Below are 20,375 nucleotides of genomic sequence, written 5' to 3' on the forward strand. Positions count from 1 at the left end.
GTCGCGACATACCCGCGAGAATCCTTCAACCTCCAAATGTTTAAGTCTTCACACACTCTCTCTATCACACAACCCTTACAACAAATCCCACAATAAATACAGGGTATAAACAATTGAAATTAATTACAATCAAATTTGGCACGGAATAAAAGCCAACAAAATACATAGTTGTAAATAACAACTTTACAATCGCCATACCGGATGGTTTTAAATTGCTTTCATTTACTTTAAATTGTTTTGATATATATATACTGCTTGGCCGGTTCTATCGTCTTACTATTGTTGTTCTATATTATTAGCTTACATTACTTTCAACATATATTATAATGTGCTTCCGTCTCTTCCCCTTAAGCTGTGCGTTCCCTTCCCCCTTTATGGTATCAGAGCCATTCTTTTCTGGCTGGTGATAGTGTTATTGTGTCTTTGCCTCTTGTCTGTGCTTACCCGAACCTTTGGTGCTCCGTTGTTGTGTTCCCTTCTTACTGTCGTTGGTGCCACCCTAGACGTAAAGTGAATTTCCAAAACTTGACTGTAAGGCCCGTTTGAGCCAAGAAAGGGCGTGTAAGGCATGTGTGTAGTATAGGGTTGCTTAGGGTATGTGTTACGAAATGCAACAGTTGTGAGAAAAACATGATAACTGAGTGTTGAACCTAGGATAGTATGGATAAGTTGTGGAGATCCAACTCCTCTGTCAGCTCCAGGACTGGTTGTCCTCCTGATATTGTAAATGAAGAAGATCACACTGTTGAAGATAATGAGCTTCCTGATTTCCGAAAATAAAACATTCCTAAAGTTGATACTAAAACTATTTACAAAACTAGTTGGGCTGAAACCACTTTTTTAGCACTACCAATACTAGTGCTTTTAGACAGGTGTAACAGGCATCTAGTTGACCAAGCAAGAAAACAATTAACACAACTGGGCAGTGTATCCTTGTTTACACACTACATTGGCAAGAATCTTCATCACAATGCAAGCATTGAAAATAAAATAAAATGCTTAACCATTATTGCAAATACACTGAAACCAAACTACAAATCATCGAAAAATACAAATATAACAATGGTGTAGCCACAAAAGGAGTTTAACATAAAACAACTACAATCCATTTTGACATAATAAGTTAATTCAATACTAAGAAACTATACATCATCAAAGAGCTTTGTTGAATCTTTTCTTTTGTTCAGTGTCTGTTACTCATTTAAGGCTCATCACTGACCATGATTGCATGAGGTACTGCAAGAATTTAAGAACTATAAGTGCAATTTTTTTATAAGTAATAAATGATTATATTAAAGAAAATTTGAAACGAGGACAGTCAATTTTAAGTATACATGCTATGCACTAAACTATCATCTCAATATGATTGAGAGTGACCACAACCTTAATAAGATATTTATCCTGAAGATTAAGCCATTAATGCAATCAATAAGCAATGAGATCAACGTCAAGTATATATAAAGAACAAAATGAAAAACCACACAAGAATAAGCATGAAATGCATCTTACAAATTTTCCATTTTCCCACAGTATGTAACTACACCATCGGCAACTTTGTTGAGCAAAACTAGACTTTCAACATAAGAACCAACAAAAGTATTATGAAATCCATTAATTTTAAGATTCTTAATCTTTTGGCTATCTGGATTCCACAAGATGAGTTCTCTTTTAGCATTTTCCAATACAACCTCACCGTTCCTCCTAAAGCCAACTAGGTCTGGTTGGAGCATTCCCAGACTTGGACATTCATCAGTGGAGAGTGAGTAGACCTCAACCACGGGTTGAGTACCCAGTAAGCTGACAAACCTGACCACTTTATAATCATTAGATTTGGGATCAAATCCAAACACAAAAACAGAGTGTGTATCGCAGGTGAGATTGGAAGAAGGAAGTTGGAGAAACTTTCTCACACAAGGTTTCCATAGAAATAATTGGGCTAAATCATCCTACCACTCGTAACAATTATTACCATCCTACTACTTATGATTTGTTGTGAAAATGTTCTAGAAATCAAAATGAAGAATAGAAAGTTCCTTTTATATTGTTGAGGACATAGCAAATTTTTACAACAAGGCCGCTTATAATTGATTTACCAAGAGGCACAACCCTGCTGATCCTTTAACAGCATAAACTTAAAAAATGAGAATGAACCAAGTGTAAGTGTCCTCTTTCGTCTCCTAGCAATTATAGTAGATCAGATCCATTACACTTACAAAGCAATTCAACCAATTTTTAGTAGACATCAAATGAAAATAAGTTTCTTGTTACTAACAAAACTTGTACATCTACCACAATGAAAAATCTGAGCCAAATTGCAAATAGAAATTGACATAAAACTTGCATGGTCAGAGTTGCCCTCATTAGTAGGATCATAAAATCAGTAAATTTAAGTACTATATTCTTTTAACTACATACGAGATTTCAGCTACAAACAAAAAGTACAAGATACAAACATAAATGGCAGTGTTTTACTAATTTATCAGTGCGGCACATAAACAACTGCAATGTATTGAATATTAATTACTCAATTCTAACATGCGAACAGATGACCTAAACATTACTTGGAAGCTCATTTTTTGGAAAACTATCATTTAGATTTAGTCTATTTCTAGTTACCATCTAGGCCATGGTAGTTTGAGAGGAAGGACTTTCTTCCATCATGTATTTGCTCTTTTAAGGCAAGAAGGTTCAAACTTCTACTACTCATTGATCACCTATTATGTAGAGTCAGAACTTTCGAGGGCAAGTAAAGAATTTACAAAGTCAAAACTACATTGCTTGATAACAGCTGAAAGTTGTTTCACTTAAACAACATTACTAGAAATCTCTTACCAAACGGGCCCAAAGTTCTTTCAAAATTGTACGACAGGAAGCTCCTCTTTTCTAGACATCCCACAAAAGATATTTGCTTCTCTTAACGTTAAGAAGTCCCTAAGATCCTCCCCTGCACAAGCATAGGCAACTATAAGCAAAATAGACTACGAAAAATACCAGTGTATAACTAAGCACAGCATAATGGTCAAACTGTCAATAAAACCAAGGAATATTACCACATAAATAAAATTGGAGAAATAGACACATTAATACAATAAACCATTTTACTTATAAATAATATTTCTTACCAAAATCAAAGCATATAAATAGTACAAATTCGGTTGTCATAAAAAATAAATAGCTGCTGTACTTGTTCTCAACAAATTTACCTTATTCAAATTAGCTTATAGCAAAACAACTAATTGAATTTAAGTATTAACTATTTACATTGGGAAACAAACTAGGAGTCTAGGACCTGCCCTTGAAGATGACCTTTTGGCAGCCTAAGCACGGAGGAATAGAATTCGGTAAGAATTAATACATGTTTTTGAAAATTGGGATGATGGTACTTCTCCCTCCTCCAGTAAATTTTTTCAAATTCATTAGTCAAAATATGAGCTGCATTCATATCACAGCCGGATCTTCCACAACAAATTTCATCATCATCATCTCCAAATCATTCTAAATGAAACCTGTATTCATTGGCTACCAATATTTACTTGGATTCATCAAAGCACGTCTCATAAAATGTGTAATAATGGGTTCACCAACCCATCATCCGTAGAGATCATATGCACTGACAAGATATGAGCAGTTACATGCAAACCATATATCAACACCATTTTAATCTCAAAACTCAAAGCACTTTTCTTGTGCCCTTGAAGACTCATAAAAAATATAAACTAAAAAATAAAAGTTTTCTAGTTAAACTCATATAATTGTTCCATGTGACCACTATTTTTATTAACAAGACAATTGCACATAAATAAGCAGTCTAACCTTTCAGCAAATTGATGCCCAGTAACTGTACTTGCCAATAATCCTTTCTACCCAAAATTTTTTAGCATGTAAGCACATTTTATGCACAAAAAAAGAAGGTGTAGACATGAAGCAAAATGCATAGTACGAAAAATAAGAGAACATTAGGATAATACATGAAAGTGAACGATATCCCAAAATAATAATAATAATAACCTTTAAAAGTCCTAACAGATGCTCTAATTCTAATATTTCATATGACTACTCCATATACCACACACACAAGATTGTATTTAACCATAATAGTTGGTCATCAAATCAGATCAAACAACCAATTGCAGATCAACACCAAACCAAAGGCACCGTATCAAACACACTAGGAGTTTTAAGTTCTATTTGAGACACAAGTGGCAAATACACATGTTTGAGTAACCAAAACACAAGCTTAGGCAGACCAACATTCTCGTCCAAGCCAACCCCAAAAACAATTTAACTAAAAAGGTTAAATTCTCCAAAAGTTCAGAAACAAATTAAAAATTGATACAGAAAGATTTCAAATACTTAACATTTGGTGAAATCTTGAGGTTGGGGGGGTGGGGGGGGGCGCGTGGAAGGGTGCAACTTCTTGTCAAAAATGTGAAAAGCACCTCTACATATGAATGATGTGGATATGCATTCGGAAAGCTAAATAATGGCCTAAAGAGGTTGGCTGATGCAAGAAGCACCACCTCTTTATTTCAAAATTTATAAAGAGGTGCTAGGAATAGTTCAAGGCATTGCATTTTGAATAACAATTTTGTGATCAAGAATTTTCTTAACTTCGTGGGGATTTCAAGCGCCCTTAGGTGGTAAACCTGGTAAACCCTAAGGTTTTTCCTTTCTGTTTATTATTTTTTACTTTCCTTCACTATATTCTGCATTCTTTAACTTTACATATTAATGCTTCATATTATTATTATTATCAAAAGTGATAGAAGACAGCCCTTATCCTCCGTATTGAGCAATCCAGTTCTATCAGAAAGGTCACAGTGCCAAAATTTTCAAAACACCATCTTGCAATATCATTAGTACCTTGAACAACAGTAATGCAATCATCACAAACAATAGATGAGAAATAGGATCCAGACTTCTTGCATTCATTACCCCTTTATAATGCCTTGGAACTATCCCTCCAATAAGGCCAGACACGAGATAATGGCGAAAGTGAATCCCCTTAAGCCACATTGAGCGAAAAGAAGTTTAACCCGGGGAACCATTAAGTAGAATCTGATAAGAAACTTCACAGATGCATTTCATAATCAATTTGATCTAATGAGGACTAAAATTAAAATTTTCAACCATATCCAAAATGAAGTCCCAGCTAAGTCCATCATAAACTTTATTCATATCAACTTTAAAGTCTACAGACCAAGTTTTCACCCTCCTAGTCTATCTAATTTTTAGATTATCAGAAATCAATCTCCCTTTAACAAAACCATGGCTGGCAACAGAAACTAGGTAACAGTCCCCACAGGTTATACAGGCATGACTCATGAGCTTGGAGATCTTGACTGAATGCTAAATTTTTAACTGAAGATAAAAGAATATGTCTATGGGAATTCTTGAAATTGTCCATTGCATACCATCTTATACAGTCATTGGAAGAATATAGTGTGAATAAGAGTAATGACATTGTGAATAGAAAGTCTTAATCTTCACTGCAAAGTTTGGTCTCCATAGAGAGAGTGAGTTATAAAAAGCAGTAAGATGCAGATTGGAAGTGATAGCACATACAAACATCCACAAAGATTCACACATTCACAAATCCTACTTCGACATCCAAATTTCATACTAATGTAAAGGAAGTATTTATGGGGAAAAGAAAAAAGAAAGAAAACTCTGACAATGAAATGAAGGACAGAAAGTCCCCTTATATTGTTGATGACATATTCATACATTTCCAACTAGCTACTCAAATGATTTAGCAAGAGGCACAACTCCACTGATGCTTTTTTCTTTTTGATAACCTAGGGAACGTTTCTAAAGAAGAGTCCTTTGGGCTTCCTTATAGCCAGTAAAACCTATGGGCAACTGACCCCAGCCGCTAGAACTAGTTGTTAGGTAAACCATAGTAGTTTTAAGCTGATGTCTTCTATTTACATAGTTTTTCTCTTTATTGTTTTCACTAGTGTTAGCCTTTGACTTCCACTTCATACAATTGTGCAATTTTTCTTTTCCTAATAAGCAAGTAGAATTTCTTTATTGAAGTAAACCACTTTATGTTCATGATGATGAACAAAAAGGGTCAAAAAAATTTACACAGTCAAACAATTGTGTAATAGGAAAATACTAACTCATCAACAAAAGATTAAGAGAGAGAAAAGAAAAACAATGGTATGAAATAAAGTCAACAAAACAATACACCTAGGCATAACTACTTCATTGGGAGTAAAAACAATGATGCAAATCATACAAAGGAAGGAAAGACAACAAAATAGATTTGGGAGGTATGAACAGGTCATTTTTAGTTCTTATTTCTTAATCACCCAAAGCGAGCAATACCAGCTCGAGACCTACCTTCTCATTGATTTTCAGTAAGAAGATAGGCATTTAAGGCAATAGAAAAATTAAAATGTACAAGCAAAATCTTTAGATTAAACAGATTACATTTGACAAAATGAGAAACTTTTTGAATAAATAATACAAGGAGAACATGAAAAGCATTTAGTGTAAGTGTGAAAACAAGGAGTTAAAAGTGGTCGCCATAAAATTTTCTAATAAAGAAACAATTGAGTACATCTATCTATATTTTGTAGATTATAAGTGGCAGGAAACATGAACTTGGCTTGATAAATAAGCATGCTCAAATTTGATTAGCAACGCTGACCACTTCCTTTTTTAAGTAATAAAATATTACATTAAACAAAATTTGAATTGAGGACAAACAATTTTAAGTATATATGCTATCGACTAGACTATCACCTCAATATAACCGACAGTGACCACAACCTTGATAAGCTATTTATTGTAAAGATAAAGCCACTTGACTAAGGTAATGAATCAACAATAATTAGAATTTATAAAACAGTGTCATATTCATATCTAAATAATGTATGATATTATCAGTACCAAGTATAACTAAAGAACAAAATGAAAAACCATTAAAAAAAATTAAACATGAAATGCATCTTACCTATTCTCCTTAGTATGTAACTGGACCGTTGGCAGCCTAGTCAAGCAAAACTAGACTCTCAATGTAAGAATCAATAAAAGTATTGTGATCTCCAATCATCCTAAGATCCTTAAACTCTTTGCTCTCAGGATTCCAAGAGACAAGTTTTCCTTCACTAAATACGAATACAGCATCCCCATCTAATTAGGAAGGCTGTTCAAATCAGCCAAGAATACAGAAACAAGGTCTAGTGGTACTTCTTCCATCTAGACGAACATTTGAGGAGGGATGGACGCTCTCCTTGCTAAAGAATGCGCTAGCCTATTATAGTGTCTTCATACAAAAGATAATTTAAGAGTTGAGAAGTGCGAAATAAGGAAAAAAAATATCTGATGTAAGGTGTCCATAGTGGGATAGCCTGCTGCCACCATTCTTCAAGGCCTTGAGAAGAATTTCTGAGTCGCCTTCAAGTATTATATTGTCTAAACCAAGCTCCAATGCTCTCCTTGCTACCAAAACCTCAACCTCAATAACCAAGGATGGCATGGGAATTTTTTGAGTAAGCGAAGCCGTAACCAAGCTTGCATCATTTCAGATCACCACTCCTAATCCAGCAGTGTCATCGTCGGCGAATGTTGCAACATCAAAATTGACTTTGAAGCCGTGGGCCTCAGGTGCAATCCATGTTGCTGCTGGGTGTTGTTGAGGATTCGAAGAAGTTGATGTGCTGGATGGCTGCTCATTCAGGCGCTCCCAAGCAAAATCCAGCACCTTGTCGAGAGGCAGGGCTGGCTTGCCAAGGTGGAGGTTGTTACACCGGTTCCACAGTGACCAGATGACGACAGCAAACAAATCTGGCTCCCTATTTCCTGCAAAAATGAAATCAAATATTTCAATGAAGGAGGTGCACTCCTTGAGCATGTCATGGTTCCACTTTGCTGTTGTACTCCACAGGGGATATAAAGGGAAACTAGAAATCTTAATATTGAACATAGGTAGCTTAACATAACCTTTCACATCTAGTGAAGCAATATCCCTCCGTGAATTGCAAACACAGATATAGAAAACCCATCAAATTTTCCCCACAACTAAAACAATAGTATCAATACAAAAATAAGTTTGTCATCTAAGTCCTAAACAATAGTATCAATACAAAAATAAGTTTGTCATCTAAGTCCTTAACATTGATATAGTAAGCAGCAGAAAAATAATAAATCGGAGAGCTTTAAAAAAGAGCATCAAGCACTTTCATTTCCACCTTCATGTCTATGTACTAAATTGATATTAATCAAATTTAAAACTATAAATAAGATAATAATTCTATGCGAAATATTTAAAACCCATCAACCTTTTTCTTTTCTTTCATAACTAAGAATAGTACTAACACAAAATAAGTGAATCATTGCTTCCATAACATCCAAATTGTGAGCAGCAAAAAAAAAAAAAAAACATTGAATCAAAGAACATTCAGAAAAGCATCAAGTGGATTCTCAAATTCATGAGTTGAAGAAATATATATTTCGCTAAGGGTAATTTTCACCATTCTATGACATAAAGAAGCACCATAGTTTAGTTGTTGGATGCCTGAACAATTAAGTGCTTCCTTCCCAACAAAATCCATGTATTTTGCTTTCACTACTTTCTTTATCACACACCACAAATGGTTCCTAAGAGCATACTGCTGTGTAAATGACTCAAATGGTTCCTAGGAGCACACTGCTGTGCAAATGGCTCAAATGCAATAAAGTGGAGTAAAGCTTAATTAACCTGAGACTTCATTCCATGTGGAGATTTATAGTAGAATGAAATCACAAAAGTTAAAGGTATAGTTAATATCATCCTATCATTCATTGTATTTTCTCTTCAACAAAATTAAATGATTCCATTTTGATTCAAACCTCATATATATTGAAATTTCTATTAGGGGCTGGCAAGATGAAATAGAAGGTATGTTATCAATATCAAATTCTAATAAAAAGAACAAAACCCTCAGGTATTTTATCAAACACTCTGCATGAATGTAACAAAAATCAAAATTTATGGGAGGGAGAAGGGGGGGGGGGGTGTTTTAGAGATTATATATGCAGCTTCTTGTTTAGCAAATACTTACTTGATATTCAAGTAGACAACAGAACTATTTAAAGAATAGAAAGGACAAAAGAAAATAGAAGGCAGCACATACCTTGACTTTTGCCAAGAAGAAATGAAACATAGATCTAATTTCGATTCGAGAAACGACAAATAATAGGTTTTAGAACATGCAAAGCAAACATTTATGGGAGAAACTCTTTGATTTGAGAAACAAAATAAATTAGTAGTGGAAGAGTCATATAAGTTGGAAAATGGAGTGGAACAATGAGTTACGTGCAATGTATAATTGAAAGAAGGAATATGGGGAAAAGTGTCTGCACTGAAGTCCAAAACACAAAATGGAAATATCTTAATCTTCTGCAGTTATCCGATCACTGAAGTGAGATCGTAAGTAGTTATTTTGAAAGGAGATGAACAATGTATCTGCGGCTTAGGCAGTATATCTAGGCTTGGGATTTTTATCAAATATGGCCTTTGAGTCAAAACCTTTAGCAAATTTAAAACGTCAGCCCAATTTTTGGAGAACAAAGAAGTTCAACTAAGTGAAGGAATTCAGGTTTGAATGCACAATTTCGTTGTAGATTGTTTGGCAATGTATAAACTAAGTGAGAAAATATAATCAAGGTCCTTAAGGAAAATCATAGATAACTGTAACTTCTTCTTTTTTTTCTTTTTTTTTTTTATTATTTTATGAATGAATGAATTTATCAAAGAAACAAACCATACAAACAGCAAACTCCAGCAGCTCAAAGCTGCAACATCGAACAACAAAAACAGAGCAAGCAGGAAACTAAATAGAAGCTGCAACTAACCTTACAAAGAATCAAACTAAAACCCTCAATTACACCTATGATCAAAATCAGAGAAATGCCCCCACGCCCAATTGACAACATGACTATTCACTAACAACCTCACACAGGCCTTAATGTCTCCTCAAACTTGACACTTGGTACCAGGTATATACCTGGGATTTTATTAGTCACCATGACTTAATTGCCATAGCCTCTTGAGAAATGATACTAGTTAGAATATGGTTAAATGATTAAATTGACAATTTTCTAATAGTTTAAGATTTTGGAAGAATTGGTAATTTAACATGGTAATATTTTACAATACAATCTCAATATCATTATGAATCTTCAACCAAGTTGAATTTCCTTTTTTCTTTTTTCAATAAAAAACGACAATATTCACATTCAACATAGATAGAAAATGTTAAACATTAAGAAATGCATTCACTAAAGAATAAAAAAATGGAAATGAAAAACAAAAGGCAAAATTTTAATATATGAGGATATGGTACATAACCCAACCATAAAAATCAAGAAAGAGAGAAATAGGACCTTAGTGTTAGCCGTAGAGGTCTTGATCTATTCAAGAGCATAAAGGTTATTGATATGTTTTGAAACATCGGATGCAAGAACCTTGAACCTTACTGGGCAAACAAATCAGATCAATAAAAGACAAATGTTATAATGACAGAAAACCAAATTGCAAGGAAAGAGATCTTGGGCTTACCAATTACTTCAACAACAACAATGCCAACCAGCTGCATGAAAATAAATAAATCAAACACTTATTTATAAATAATAATTACAAAGCCTGGCATCTTGATTTCCCTTTGAATTTATAGAAAAAGATAGAAGAAAGTAACAAAGCCACCCAAAGATGCAACTAAAGAGGAGGCATACCTTGGCAAAGAATGGTACCCTGTGTCTTTGGGGACCATGAAGAAGGTTGATTCTGTGCTGTCTCCATTCTTTAAAAAATGAAGCAAAAGAGAGTGAATAAGGTTGACAAAGAAGTGAGTATTTAGAAAGGCTTCTTCTTTATCCTAATCCTGCCACATGGACGGGGCTAGAGGAGTGCTCCGCTTTCTACTGGGCTTCGATATTTGTGTCAGATTTGGAGTCAATTTCTTCTTTGCAGTGGAAGTCAGATTCCGGCACATCCAGAATCTCCCTTGATTGAAAACCTCATGATCTACATAGACTCACAACAGATGCATTCTACATATAGTCCCAACCATTTTACAAAATCAAAGTGGTTTCCACAAATTACAACATAGTACCACATGCCTTGGAAAATTCTTTAATAACTCTAGCAAAACCACCTACAAATTGTTTTGACTAGTTATTTTTTCCACCACGTCTTTGGGCATTCTTTTTCAACCTTCTAAGCAAGATATGTTGCTCTAACATGACCATCCTCACAATGCACTTTGGTTTTCCAATTTTAAACATAAGATATCCCATCAACATTCCAAATATCACTCCACATCCATAACCCATCGATACAGCTTGCCAACCAAACCCATTTTTTGGCTCTAAATTGTCTTCTTGTTGTAAGGTCAATGGTGGTGGTTTCTTTACCTCAAGGCTGTTGCATGTTCTTGACAACGGAAATCCACATAAATCCAGGTTTTCAGTGTATGAATCATTACCAAATGTATCAAATTGCTTTCCTGAAGGTATGTGCCCTATAAGTTGGTTATGTGACAGATTTAAAACTGCAAGCCATGGTATATCTGCCAATTGCCTAGGAATCTCCCCGATAAGCTTGTTGAAAGAGAGGTCTAACCATTCAATATTGGTCAAATTTCCAAATGATGATGGAATATAACCTGTAAGGTTATTGTGAGAAAAGTTGAGCCCCTTGAGTGATTTTAGCCTCCCAATTATCTTTGGCACCTCTCCTCTGAAACTATTGTTTGAAAAATCAATGGTCGTGAAGACAGTTTGGATTCTCACCAACTCAATATACAACCCTTTCATCATCACATTCATAGAATCTTGATAATACCCCTCTCCCATATATTTCAATGCAACTTTTCCTTCATCCACATTTGCCATGGCTTTCAGATGTTTGAAATAATTTATTGGCAAAGAACCATTAAACTCATTGTTAGAGATGTCTAGGATTCGCAAATTTGGGAAAGGAAATTTGGTCTTAGGTTCACCTATACAACCTTGAAATTTGTTTGATCTTATGACAAGAACCTGCAAATTTAAAAGACCTTCCAACCAATAAGGGAAGGTTCCGTTTATCTTATTACTACCAAGATCTAGAACTTCCAACTTCCTACAATTTGCCAAAGATCTTGGCAATGACCCTTCCAATTGATTTCCATTAAGGTTAATATTCCTAAAATGATTTCTCTTGGAAAATGTTGCAGGGATGGTACCATGAAGGCTATTCATTCGCAAATCCAACACTGAGAGGCCACTAGAGTTTACCAAACACTTAGGAACTATACCACTTAAGTTGTTATGAGACAAGTCTAGAACTTCAAGGGAACTTGCATTGCAAATTGAAGAAGGGATTTCTCCGGTTAATTTGTTATTGGAGAAGAACAAATATGCCAGCCTAAGAAAACTTATATTGGGAAATGATCCTTGAAGCAAGTTGTGAGAAAGATCAAGAAAATTTAACGAATCCCTCCCCACATCTCCTATCCATCTTGGAAATTGACCATTAATTCTGTTCTTGGAAAGGTCTAAGTATCGTAAATTTGTTTTTGTTCTTAAAAAAATTGGGAATTCACTAATGTTGGTAGAAGACAAGTTCAACTGTTGAAGACTGGGAAAAGTATAGGTGACACTATTGTTGATGCTAACTAAGTTATTTGAAAAATCAAGATTGTAGAGATTTTTGAGCTTTGAAATCATTTCTAACTCCAACATAATACTCCAATTATTTGATGAGAGAGATAGATAAGTAAGGTTAACAAATCTAGATATTGACTTAGGTATAGAGCCCTGTAGCTTATTATAACCCAAATCAAGATACTCCAATGAATTGGACTTGAATTCACCAATCTCACCAATGAATTGATTACTAGCTATGCTTAATTCCACCAAAGATGGCAAACTGAACAACCAAGATGGTAGTGTTCCATTTAGGAAATTTGAACTTAAATCGAGCTCAACTAGATTCAAACTACTTATGTGAACAGGTAGGGGACCAACAAGTTGATTGTTACGAAGGTATAAAGTTGAGAGATTGGGCAAGTTCAGTAGTGACCTAGGTATAGAGCCATGTAGCTTATTATATTCCAAATGAAGATACTCCAACGAATTGGATTTGAATTCACCAATCTCACCAATAAATTGATTATCACCAAGATTTAACCTTACCAAAGATGGCAAATTGAACAACCAAGATGGCAGTGTCCCATTTAGGAAATTTGAACGTAAAGAGAGTACATTTAGATTCAAAAGCCCACTTACGTGATTAGGAAGGGGACCAAAAACTTGATTGTTGTCAAGGGATAAAGTTGAGAGATTGGGCAAATTCAATAGTGACAACGGCAGCATACCTGTTGAAATATTCCCCAGTAATTAAAACAAATTGTTAGTTCATGCGTATGCAAAAAACAACAAAAATTTAAAAGCAGCAATTGAATCTCACCGTTGAAACTATTATATGACAAAGCCAAAGAAGTAAGCTTTGTAAGGTTACCAACTGACGTTGGAATTGACCCTGTAAAATTGCAATTATCGAGAGCCAAAACCTTCAAGAACTTCAGACTGCTGATAGAATCAAGCAATTCTCTTAAAAAGCTTATAGAAGAGAGATCTAAGAACTTCAGGGAACTACTGCTCCAATTACACTTTGGAAGAGAACCCAAATCAAGATTCCAATTTTCCCCTAGATCAAGGGTTTGTATACTGGGAAGGCAGAGGATGTTATTTTGGAGTTTTCCCTGCAAGTAACAGTTATGGAGACTAAGAGTTGTGAAAGAGGAAGATAAATTCATCAAAGAATTAGGTCTAATTGAGGACATATTCATGCCATCCAGAAGAAGTTCCCTTAACTGAGTAAGGTTATGAATGACTCTTTTCCATACTGGTATTTCAATTAAAAGCCCATCGTTGAGTGAAAGATCAAGTGAAACCAGCGAAGACAAATGAGAGATTTCGTACGGGATTTTGCCCAAAAAACAGGAATAAGAGAGGTTAAGATAAGTCAAAGTCTTAAACTTGCCAAACTCAGAAGAAATTAGGGATTCATTGAAGCAATTGCCAGCGAGATTCAAGGTCCTGAGATGGGGAAGAAAGAAGAGGGTACTGTTGGAATGAATGGGGCCTCTAAGCCAGCTGCAGCTAAGGTCGAGGCCAATAACGTGGCGTGTGGTTTGGTCACAGACGACGCCATCCCAAGTACAGCAGTCCTCATCCTCCTTCCAAGAGGCTGTCTTTGGATAAGAATTATCACACATATGAATATTATATCTATATTGAATAGAATAATCAGGTGTATCAAGAGAAGGAGAAGCATCTCTATCAAGAGAAAGAGAGTTATTAAATTGGAGCAGGGAAGAACAGGGTGATATTGAAGACAAGGAAGAAGAAAAAGACGGAGAAGAATGCAAGAGGAAGGAGAGTAGACACAAAACTTGATACTTCAAACTCAAACACCCCATTTTAATTTTGAAAGACTGAAAATATATGTATCTGAATTTTTTGGCTGAATAAAGATATATCTGATGTTAAGAGGGAGGGGTGGGATGGGATGAATATTTATAGTGCTTCCATTCCAATTTCCAAGTCAATCAAAATGGTTGGCGTTATTGCGTTTGGGAAGTTGTTGGAAAGTGCTTTATATCCCAAAAGGCACGTTTGGGTATCGGATTCCAATACAAAAAAGAAATAAGAAATTGAGGGAAGCTGTTATTATCCCGAAGTACCCTTAGTTTTATTTCCAAATCCCCAATTTTACCCTTAAGTGGTATGGCATGGACGAAATGGCTAAATAACCATAAAATCCTAACAATATAATTAGTTGTCAACGTTTTCAAACTATTTTTTTTTTTAGCACCTCGAGTCTCAGAAAATCGAGTTATGCGCTCATACCTCGAGTCTTTGATGCTCGATTTTTATAGTTTGACCTGGCCTAGTGCCACGTGGCATCCCACGTGGAACTCGAGTCTCAGATACTCGAGGTCCAAATCAAAAAAATTTCAAAATATTTTCAGCATCCAACTCTCTCATCCACAAACCAAAATACCAAAAAAAAAAAAAAAATTGTTTTGTAGTGATTGCACGCTATCCATTACAAGGACATTCTGGGCTTTTGCCCTTAATTTTTTTTTTTTTTTTTTTTTGGCAATTTGCCCCTATTTCGAAACTATATAGGGATATGCCCCTGTTTCGATACTCGATTACCTTAAAATCGAGTTTCAATGAAATACTCGATTCGTAGAAAATCGAGTATGCCCGATCAAACTTCAAAAAAAAAAAAAAAAAGCATGGAACTCGATTTTATGGAAATTGAGTTCTAAAACGCCACTATAGGGCTCCCTAAACCTGGTATGGGGCACTCAGACTTATAAAAAAAAAATTTGTAGGAAAGCGCCGCTATAGGGCTTAAAAACGTCACTATATGGTATAAAAACACCACTATAGGGCTCCCTAACCTGGTATTAGGCAATCAGACTTATGAAAAAAAAAAATTTTGCATGAAAATGCCGCTTTAGAGCTTCAAAACGTCACTATATGGCTTAAAAACGCCACTATAGGGCTCCCTAAACCTGGTATGGGGCACTCAGACTTATAAAAAAAAATTTGTAGGAAAACGCCGCTATAGAGCTTAAAAATGTCACTATATGGCATAAAAACGCCACTATAGGGCTCCCTAACCTGGTATTAGGCAATCAGACTTATGGAAAAAAAAAATTTGCAAGAAAACGCCGCTTTAGGGCTTCAAAACGTCACTATATGGCTTAAAAACGCCACTATCAGGCTCCCTAAACCTAACAATCAGATTTGTGAAAAAAAAAATTGCAGGAAAACGCCACTATAAGGCTTAAAAACGTCACTATAGGCCTTAAAAACACCACTATAGGTCTCCCTAAATATGAGCAATAAAAATTTTGCATGGAACTCGATTTTCGACGAATCGAGTATTTCATTGAAACTCGATTTTAAGGTAATCGAGTAACGAAACAGGGGCATATCCCTATATAGTTTTAAAATAGGGGCAAATTGCTAAATAAAAAAAAATTAAGGGCAAAAGCCCAGAATGTCCTCCATTACAGTGGTGGATAAGACTGTGTTAGGTTCTAAAGATTTAGGATTTTATGTATTTAGAACTCTAATGTGTAATGTTGGCAAACCATGATCAAAACAATGTGTTTAGTCTTGTTTAGGTTTGCTCAAAGTTGATAAAATATTGTAAAGTTGGAATCGAGTGACTGTAGATGCATTAGGACATTTCGGTCTGGCTCGATCGATCTAAGGAAAGGCTCGATCGATCGAATCTCGGACTAGATGCATTTTCTGCAGTTTTTCCAACTCAGCCCTAACTCATTAAACGTTTTGGGTTTTCTGTTTTTACCCTAGGTATATAAAGAAAAACCCTAGCCACGTTTTTAGAGTTGCTCCAGTTGTATTGGTGCTCATACATTGCGGTTTTGTGTAAATCTCTTGTGAGATCTAGAGGAGCTTTCCTTTACACAAAGCTTAGGGCTTTCGAGATAGAGATTACTTCAACATCTTGATGATCAACTCGGTTGCTACCATTGAAGCTTAAAGAATATCAAGCATGGGTGCTTGTAGCTGATTGAAGAATTCAAGAAAGAAGGAGTCCGTGGATTCAGAGCTTGCACGTGGTCGTGTCAGTAAGTTCTACTGGTGGGTAGCATTAGGAAGTCAAGCGGGGAGCTTGTAGTCCTTTTGCATGAACTTCGATTCTTTTATAGTGGATTCAGGTTTACCTTGAGGATAGTTAGGTCAAATCCTCCCCAGGTTTTTACCGTGTGGTTTCCTGGGTAATCATATCATTGTGTCTTTTATTATTCCGCTGCTTTATACTTTTGATATGATTATTTGATTGCTTTAACCTAGAATTGCATAATTTGACTAATTAACAACTTGGCTAATTAATCTAGGCTAACCAATCTGGTTGTTTTTAAGGGGTCTAAAACCGTTCAAGTGGTATCAGAGCGGGTAGCTCTTTTGTTAGAGATTTTTGATCTCTAAGCTGATCCTTGACCCCTGTTGTCATGGAGCATGGACACTCTCTTGTTATTCCTCCTCACTTTGATGGGAACAACTATGCTTATTGAAAAGTAAGGATGAAAGCATTCCTGAAATCAATTGATGAAAGGGTTTGAAATTCCATTGAATACGGATGGGAGAAGCCCATTACTCCTGTGAGTGAGTGGCAAACTTCTCAAAAAGAAGCAGCAGGCTTCAATAGCAAAGCTATGAATGCCATCTTCAATGCTATTTCTATGAAGGAATTTAAGAGGATCTCAAATGTTGAGGTTGCTCATACTGCTTGGAAAATCCTCCAAACTGTGCATGAAGGCACAAAGGCAGTTAAGATTAATAAACTGCAACAATTGACTTCTAGATTTGAAAGCATTAGAATGTCTGAGGATGAAACTTTTGATGAATTCTATACTAAATTGAATGACATTGTTAATTCTGCTTTTAATTTGGGTGAAATCTATGATCAACCTAAAATTGTTAAGAAGATTCTTAGATCTTTAACTGAAAATTTTAGACCCAAAGTGACTGCCATTACTGAAAGCAAGGATGTGGACTCCATCCCTGTTGATGAGCTTGTAGGATCTCTTCAGTCCTATGAGTCTGACCTACCCAAAGTGAACAAATCCAAATCAATGGCTCTTAAGTCAGTTCATGATGTTGATGGTGGTGGATTTGATGATGAGCTCTCTGCTACAGAGATTGCGTATCTTGCCAAAAATTTTAAAAACTTTCTTAGGAATACCAACAGAAATGAGGTTTCTGATGATGAGTCCGGATGTGTTGAGGATGGAAACTTCATTGCTTTCACTGCCACAACTGTAGTCAATGAAAGCGTATCTGTTGAAGAGAACCCTTCTGATGGGGAACTCTCTGAGGATGTAGATCTTCAAGAGGCCTACAATAAACTTTGCAAAATTGCTGCAAGGGATGCTATGAATGTTGAACTTGACCTGAAGAAAATTGAGTTTCTTGAGATTGAAAAGAAAAATTTGCTTGTTAAACTGTTTGATGCTAATGATCTTTTGAACAATGTTAAAACTGAGAACATGCTTTTGCTTGATAAAGTTAAAACTTTGGAACATGATTTTTCTGTTGCTAGATCTGCTAGTTCTAAACTTGATCACATGCTGAATGTTCAAAAGTATCCTTCTGATAAATCTGGGTTAGGATATGTTGAAAGCATCTTTGATTCTGTACCACATTCCACGAATTTTGTTCCTTCTTCTTCTTCTGAACCTTCCGTGAGTGAGGTTGTGAGTGAAACTGTCAAACCCCCTGTGAGTGAGGTTGTCAAACCTGTAGAAGTTTCACCCCCTAGGAAGATTAGGGTTGATGTGAGAGAGTCTAAACCTAAGGATTCTACCCCTTCCAAGGACAAGATGCATGGTAAACCTGCTTGGGTTTGTCATTATTGTGGTAAGTCTGGACACATTCGTCCTAACTATTACAAGCTTCAAGCTACTAAAAGAGCAAACAAACCAAAAGTGTCTGTGCCTCAAGCACAAGATCCTATGACACTTATTGGTGAATTGGTAAAGGTGTTGAACTTTTATTCCAATCCTGGAGTTGGAAATCACTCGAATGTGAATAAGAACTCCAATGCTCGTGGTGCATCTAAAAGGTTTTGGATGCAAAAAACTCGTCCTAATTGAGTCTTTCTGACATGGTCCTTATGCTTCACTGCTCTATCCTTTGTGACCATTGTTCTTTGGTATTTGTGTTTTTGTTTTTTTCTAGGATTTGCATTACATTACATTCATGCATTTCATTCTAGGATTTATTTGTTTTCTCTTTTAATAATAAAAAAATAAAAAAGGGAGAAAATGAGAAAGCAAAAATATGTTTGACATTATGTTTCTTGGTTTTTGAAAACAAGGTTGGTCAAATTATTTACACTTAACATGTCTTATGTACCTTGTTTAGCTTTGATGAACTTATTTATTGCACTTTACTAGTTGAAAGCTTTGTAGTGCATGTTGTATGGGAAAGATGTTTATGGTGTTTATCACTTTGTCTTAATCTTGAAGTCACATGTTATTTGACTGTCGGACTTAATCTTTTTGAGAAAGGCATAAATGACCATCTCACCACTGTTCATTAACCAATCATGAACACCTTAGTGCATATCATAAGATTTTGTGCTCGAGAAAGTGTAGCACATGCACAAAAAGAACATAAGGTGTAGCCTCTGTTAAATGCTTAATGCTTAAAATTGGTGTGTACTATTAGGCTTGATGCCAATTCACATAATTAAAACTGGTGTGTACTATTAGGCTTGATGCCAAATTTCATCTAATAATTGGGCAAAATTCAAGAAACTTACATGATTGCAAGCTTATGTTTTAGGAGATGTGGGAGTTATATGATGTAACTCTTTAGGTGATAGTCTCTTTTAAATTCTATATGATGAATTTTGTAGACTTTGTGATTGATTGCTATTCACATATCACCTCACATGTATCTCAAGCTTTTTGCTAGTTGCACACACTACATAAGTTACTCTTTGCTAAACTTTGTACATGTTATTGTGTGTGTTTATTGGTCTGACCAACCAAGTTTGAAAATACTTTGAGAATTATGCAAAAAAAATTTTGCTTGAGAATTTAAAGGAAGAATGGCTGAAATTTTCTTGGGAGAAACTGGGATTAAAACTTGGGTTTTTGAAAAAAGCATTCCATCTCATACTCATGCATTTTGTTTCAATAAGTTTAATGCTTTGAGGAGTTGTTTTCAAAATATGGTTTGTGTTTTTCAAAACTGTGATTTTTCTCAAAAAATTTTGTGAGCCTCTGCCCAGTTTGATCGATTCATTCTGATTTTTGATCGATCGAAAAAGTGCTTTAATTTGTTTCAAAATGACTGTTTGATTCGATCGATCGAATGTGATTTTCGATCAATCGAATGTCGCGAATCAGGTGTTAAAACACTGTTCTTTGACTGATTCCAAACACTTTTTCAAAAGTTTTTTTCAAACTTTCTTTCTCTCTCCGACGAGGCAAGGCTCCACAGTCAAATTTTTGTCGTTTTCCTCCGAAATTTTTGCAAAATTTCTCTTTCCTTAAACCGGTAAGTCTGTTTTGTCCTTCCTTTTTGAGTTTATTTACATATTTCATGCATTTTTGCTCAAAATTTCGGAACTTTTTCTTTTTGGGATTTGTGTTGATTCAAGCCGAATTTTGTGAAATTGATCAATGGATTTTTGTGGGGACATGCTATAAACATGATCTTGATAGTTTAATTTGATCAATTTTGGGTTTTGTGAGAAATTGAAATTTCTAGGGTTTCTATTTGATCCGATTTGGGGATTTTGTTCAATTAAGGTTTAATTGATGAAATTGGCTTGT

At 35.3% G+C, this 20,375-nt stretch overlaps 1 protein-coding gene across 4 annotated transcripts; it reads right to left on the reverse strand.

The window, feature by feature from the left end:
- Positions 1 to 1,055: 1,055 nt before the first annotated feature.
- Positions 1,056 to 14,632, reverse strand: LOC112016948 (receptor-like protein 35). 4 transcript variants are annotated; one of them, XM_024049414.2, is made up of 7 exons: positions 13,445 to 14,632; positions 10,726 to 13,352; positions 10,553 to 10,583; positions 10,378 to 10,465; positions 6,965 to 7,812; positions 2,833 to 2,944; positions 1,056 to 1,236 (listed from the first exon to the last, which is right to left on the reverse strand). In XM_024049414.2, exons 1-2 carry the CDS (start codon positions 14,457 to 14,459, stop codon positions 11,164 to 11,166), a joined length of 3,204 nt encoding a protein of 1,067 aa, XP_023905182.1. In that variant the 5' UTR covers positions 14,460 to 14,632; the 3' UTR covers positions 1,056 to 1,236; positions 2,833 to 2,944; positions 6,965 to 7,812; positions 10,378 to 10,465; positions 10,553 to 10,583; positions 10,726 to 11,163. The 4 variants fall into 4 exon arrangements, with proteins under 4 accessions (XP_023905182.1, XP_023905181.1, XP_065636097.1 ...); XM_024049413.2 differs by having other exon boundaries at positions 10,378 to 10,469; XM_065780025.1 differs by having other exon boundaries at positions 13,264 to 13,352; positions 13,445 to 14,631.
- Between the last annotated feature and the right edge of the window lie 5,743 nt (positions 14,633 to 20,375).

The sequence above is a fragment of the Quercus suber genome, unplaced genomic scaffold (genome assembly GCF_002906115.3).
Source record: "Quercus suber isolate HL8 unplaced genomic scaffold, Cork oak 2.0 scaffold_223, whole genome shotgun sequence".
Classification (NCBI taxonomy): domain Eukaryota; kingdom Viridiplantae; phylum Streptophyta; class Magnoliopsida; order Fagales; family Fagaceae; genus Quercus; species Quercus suber.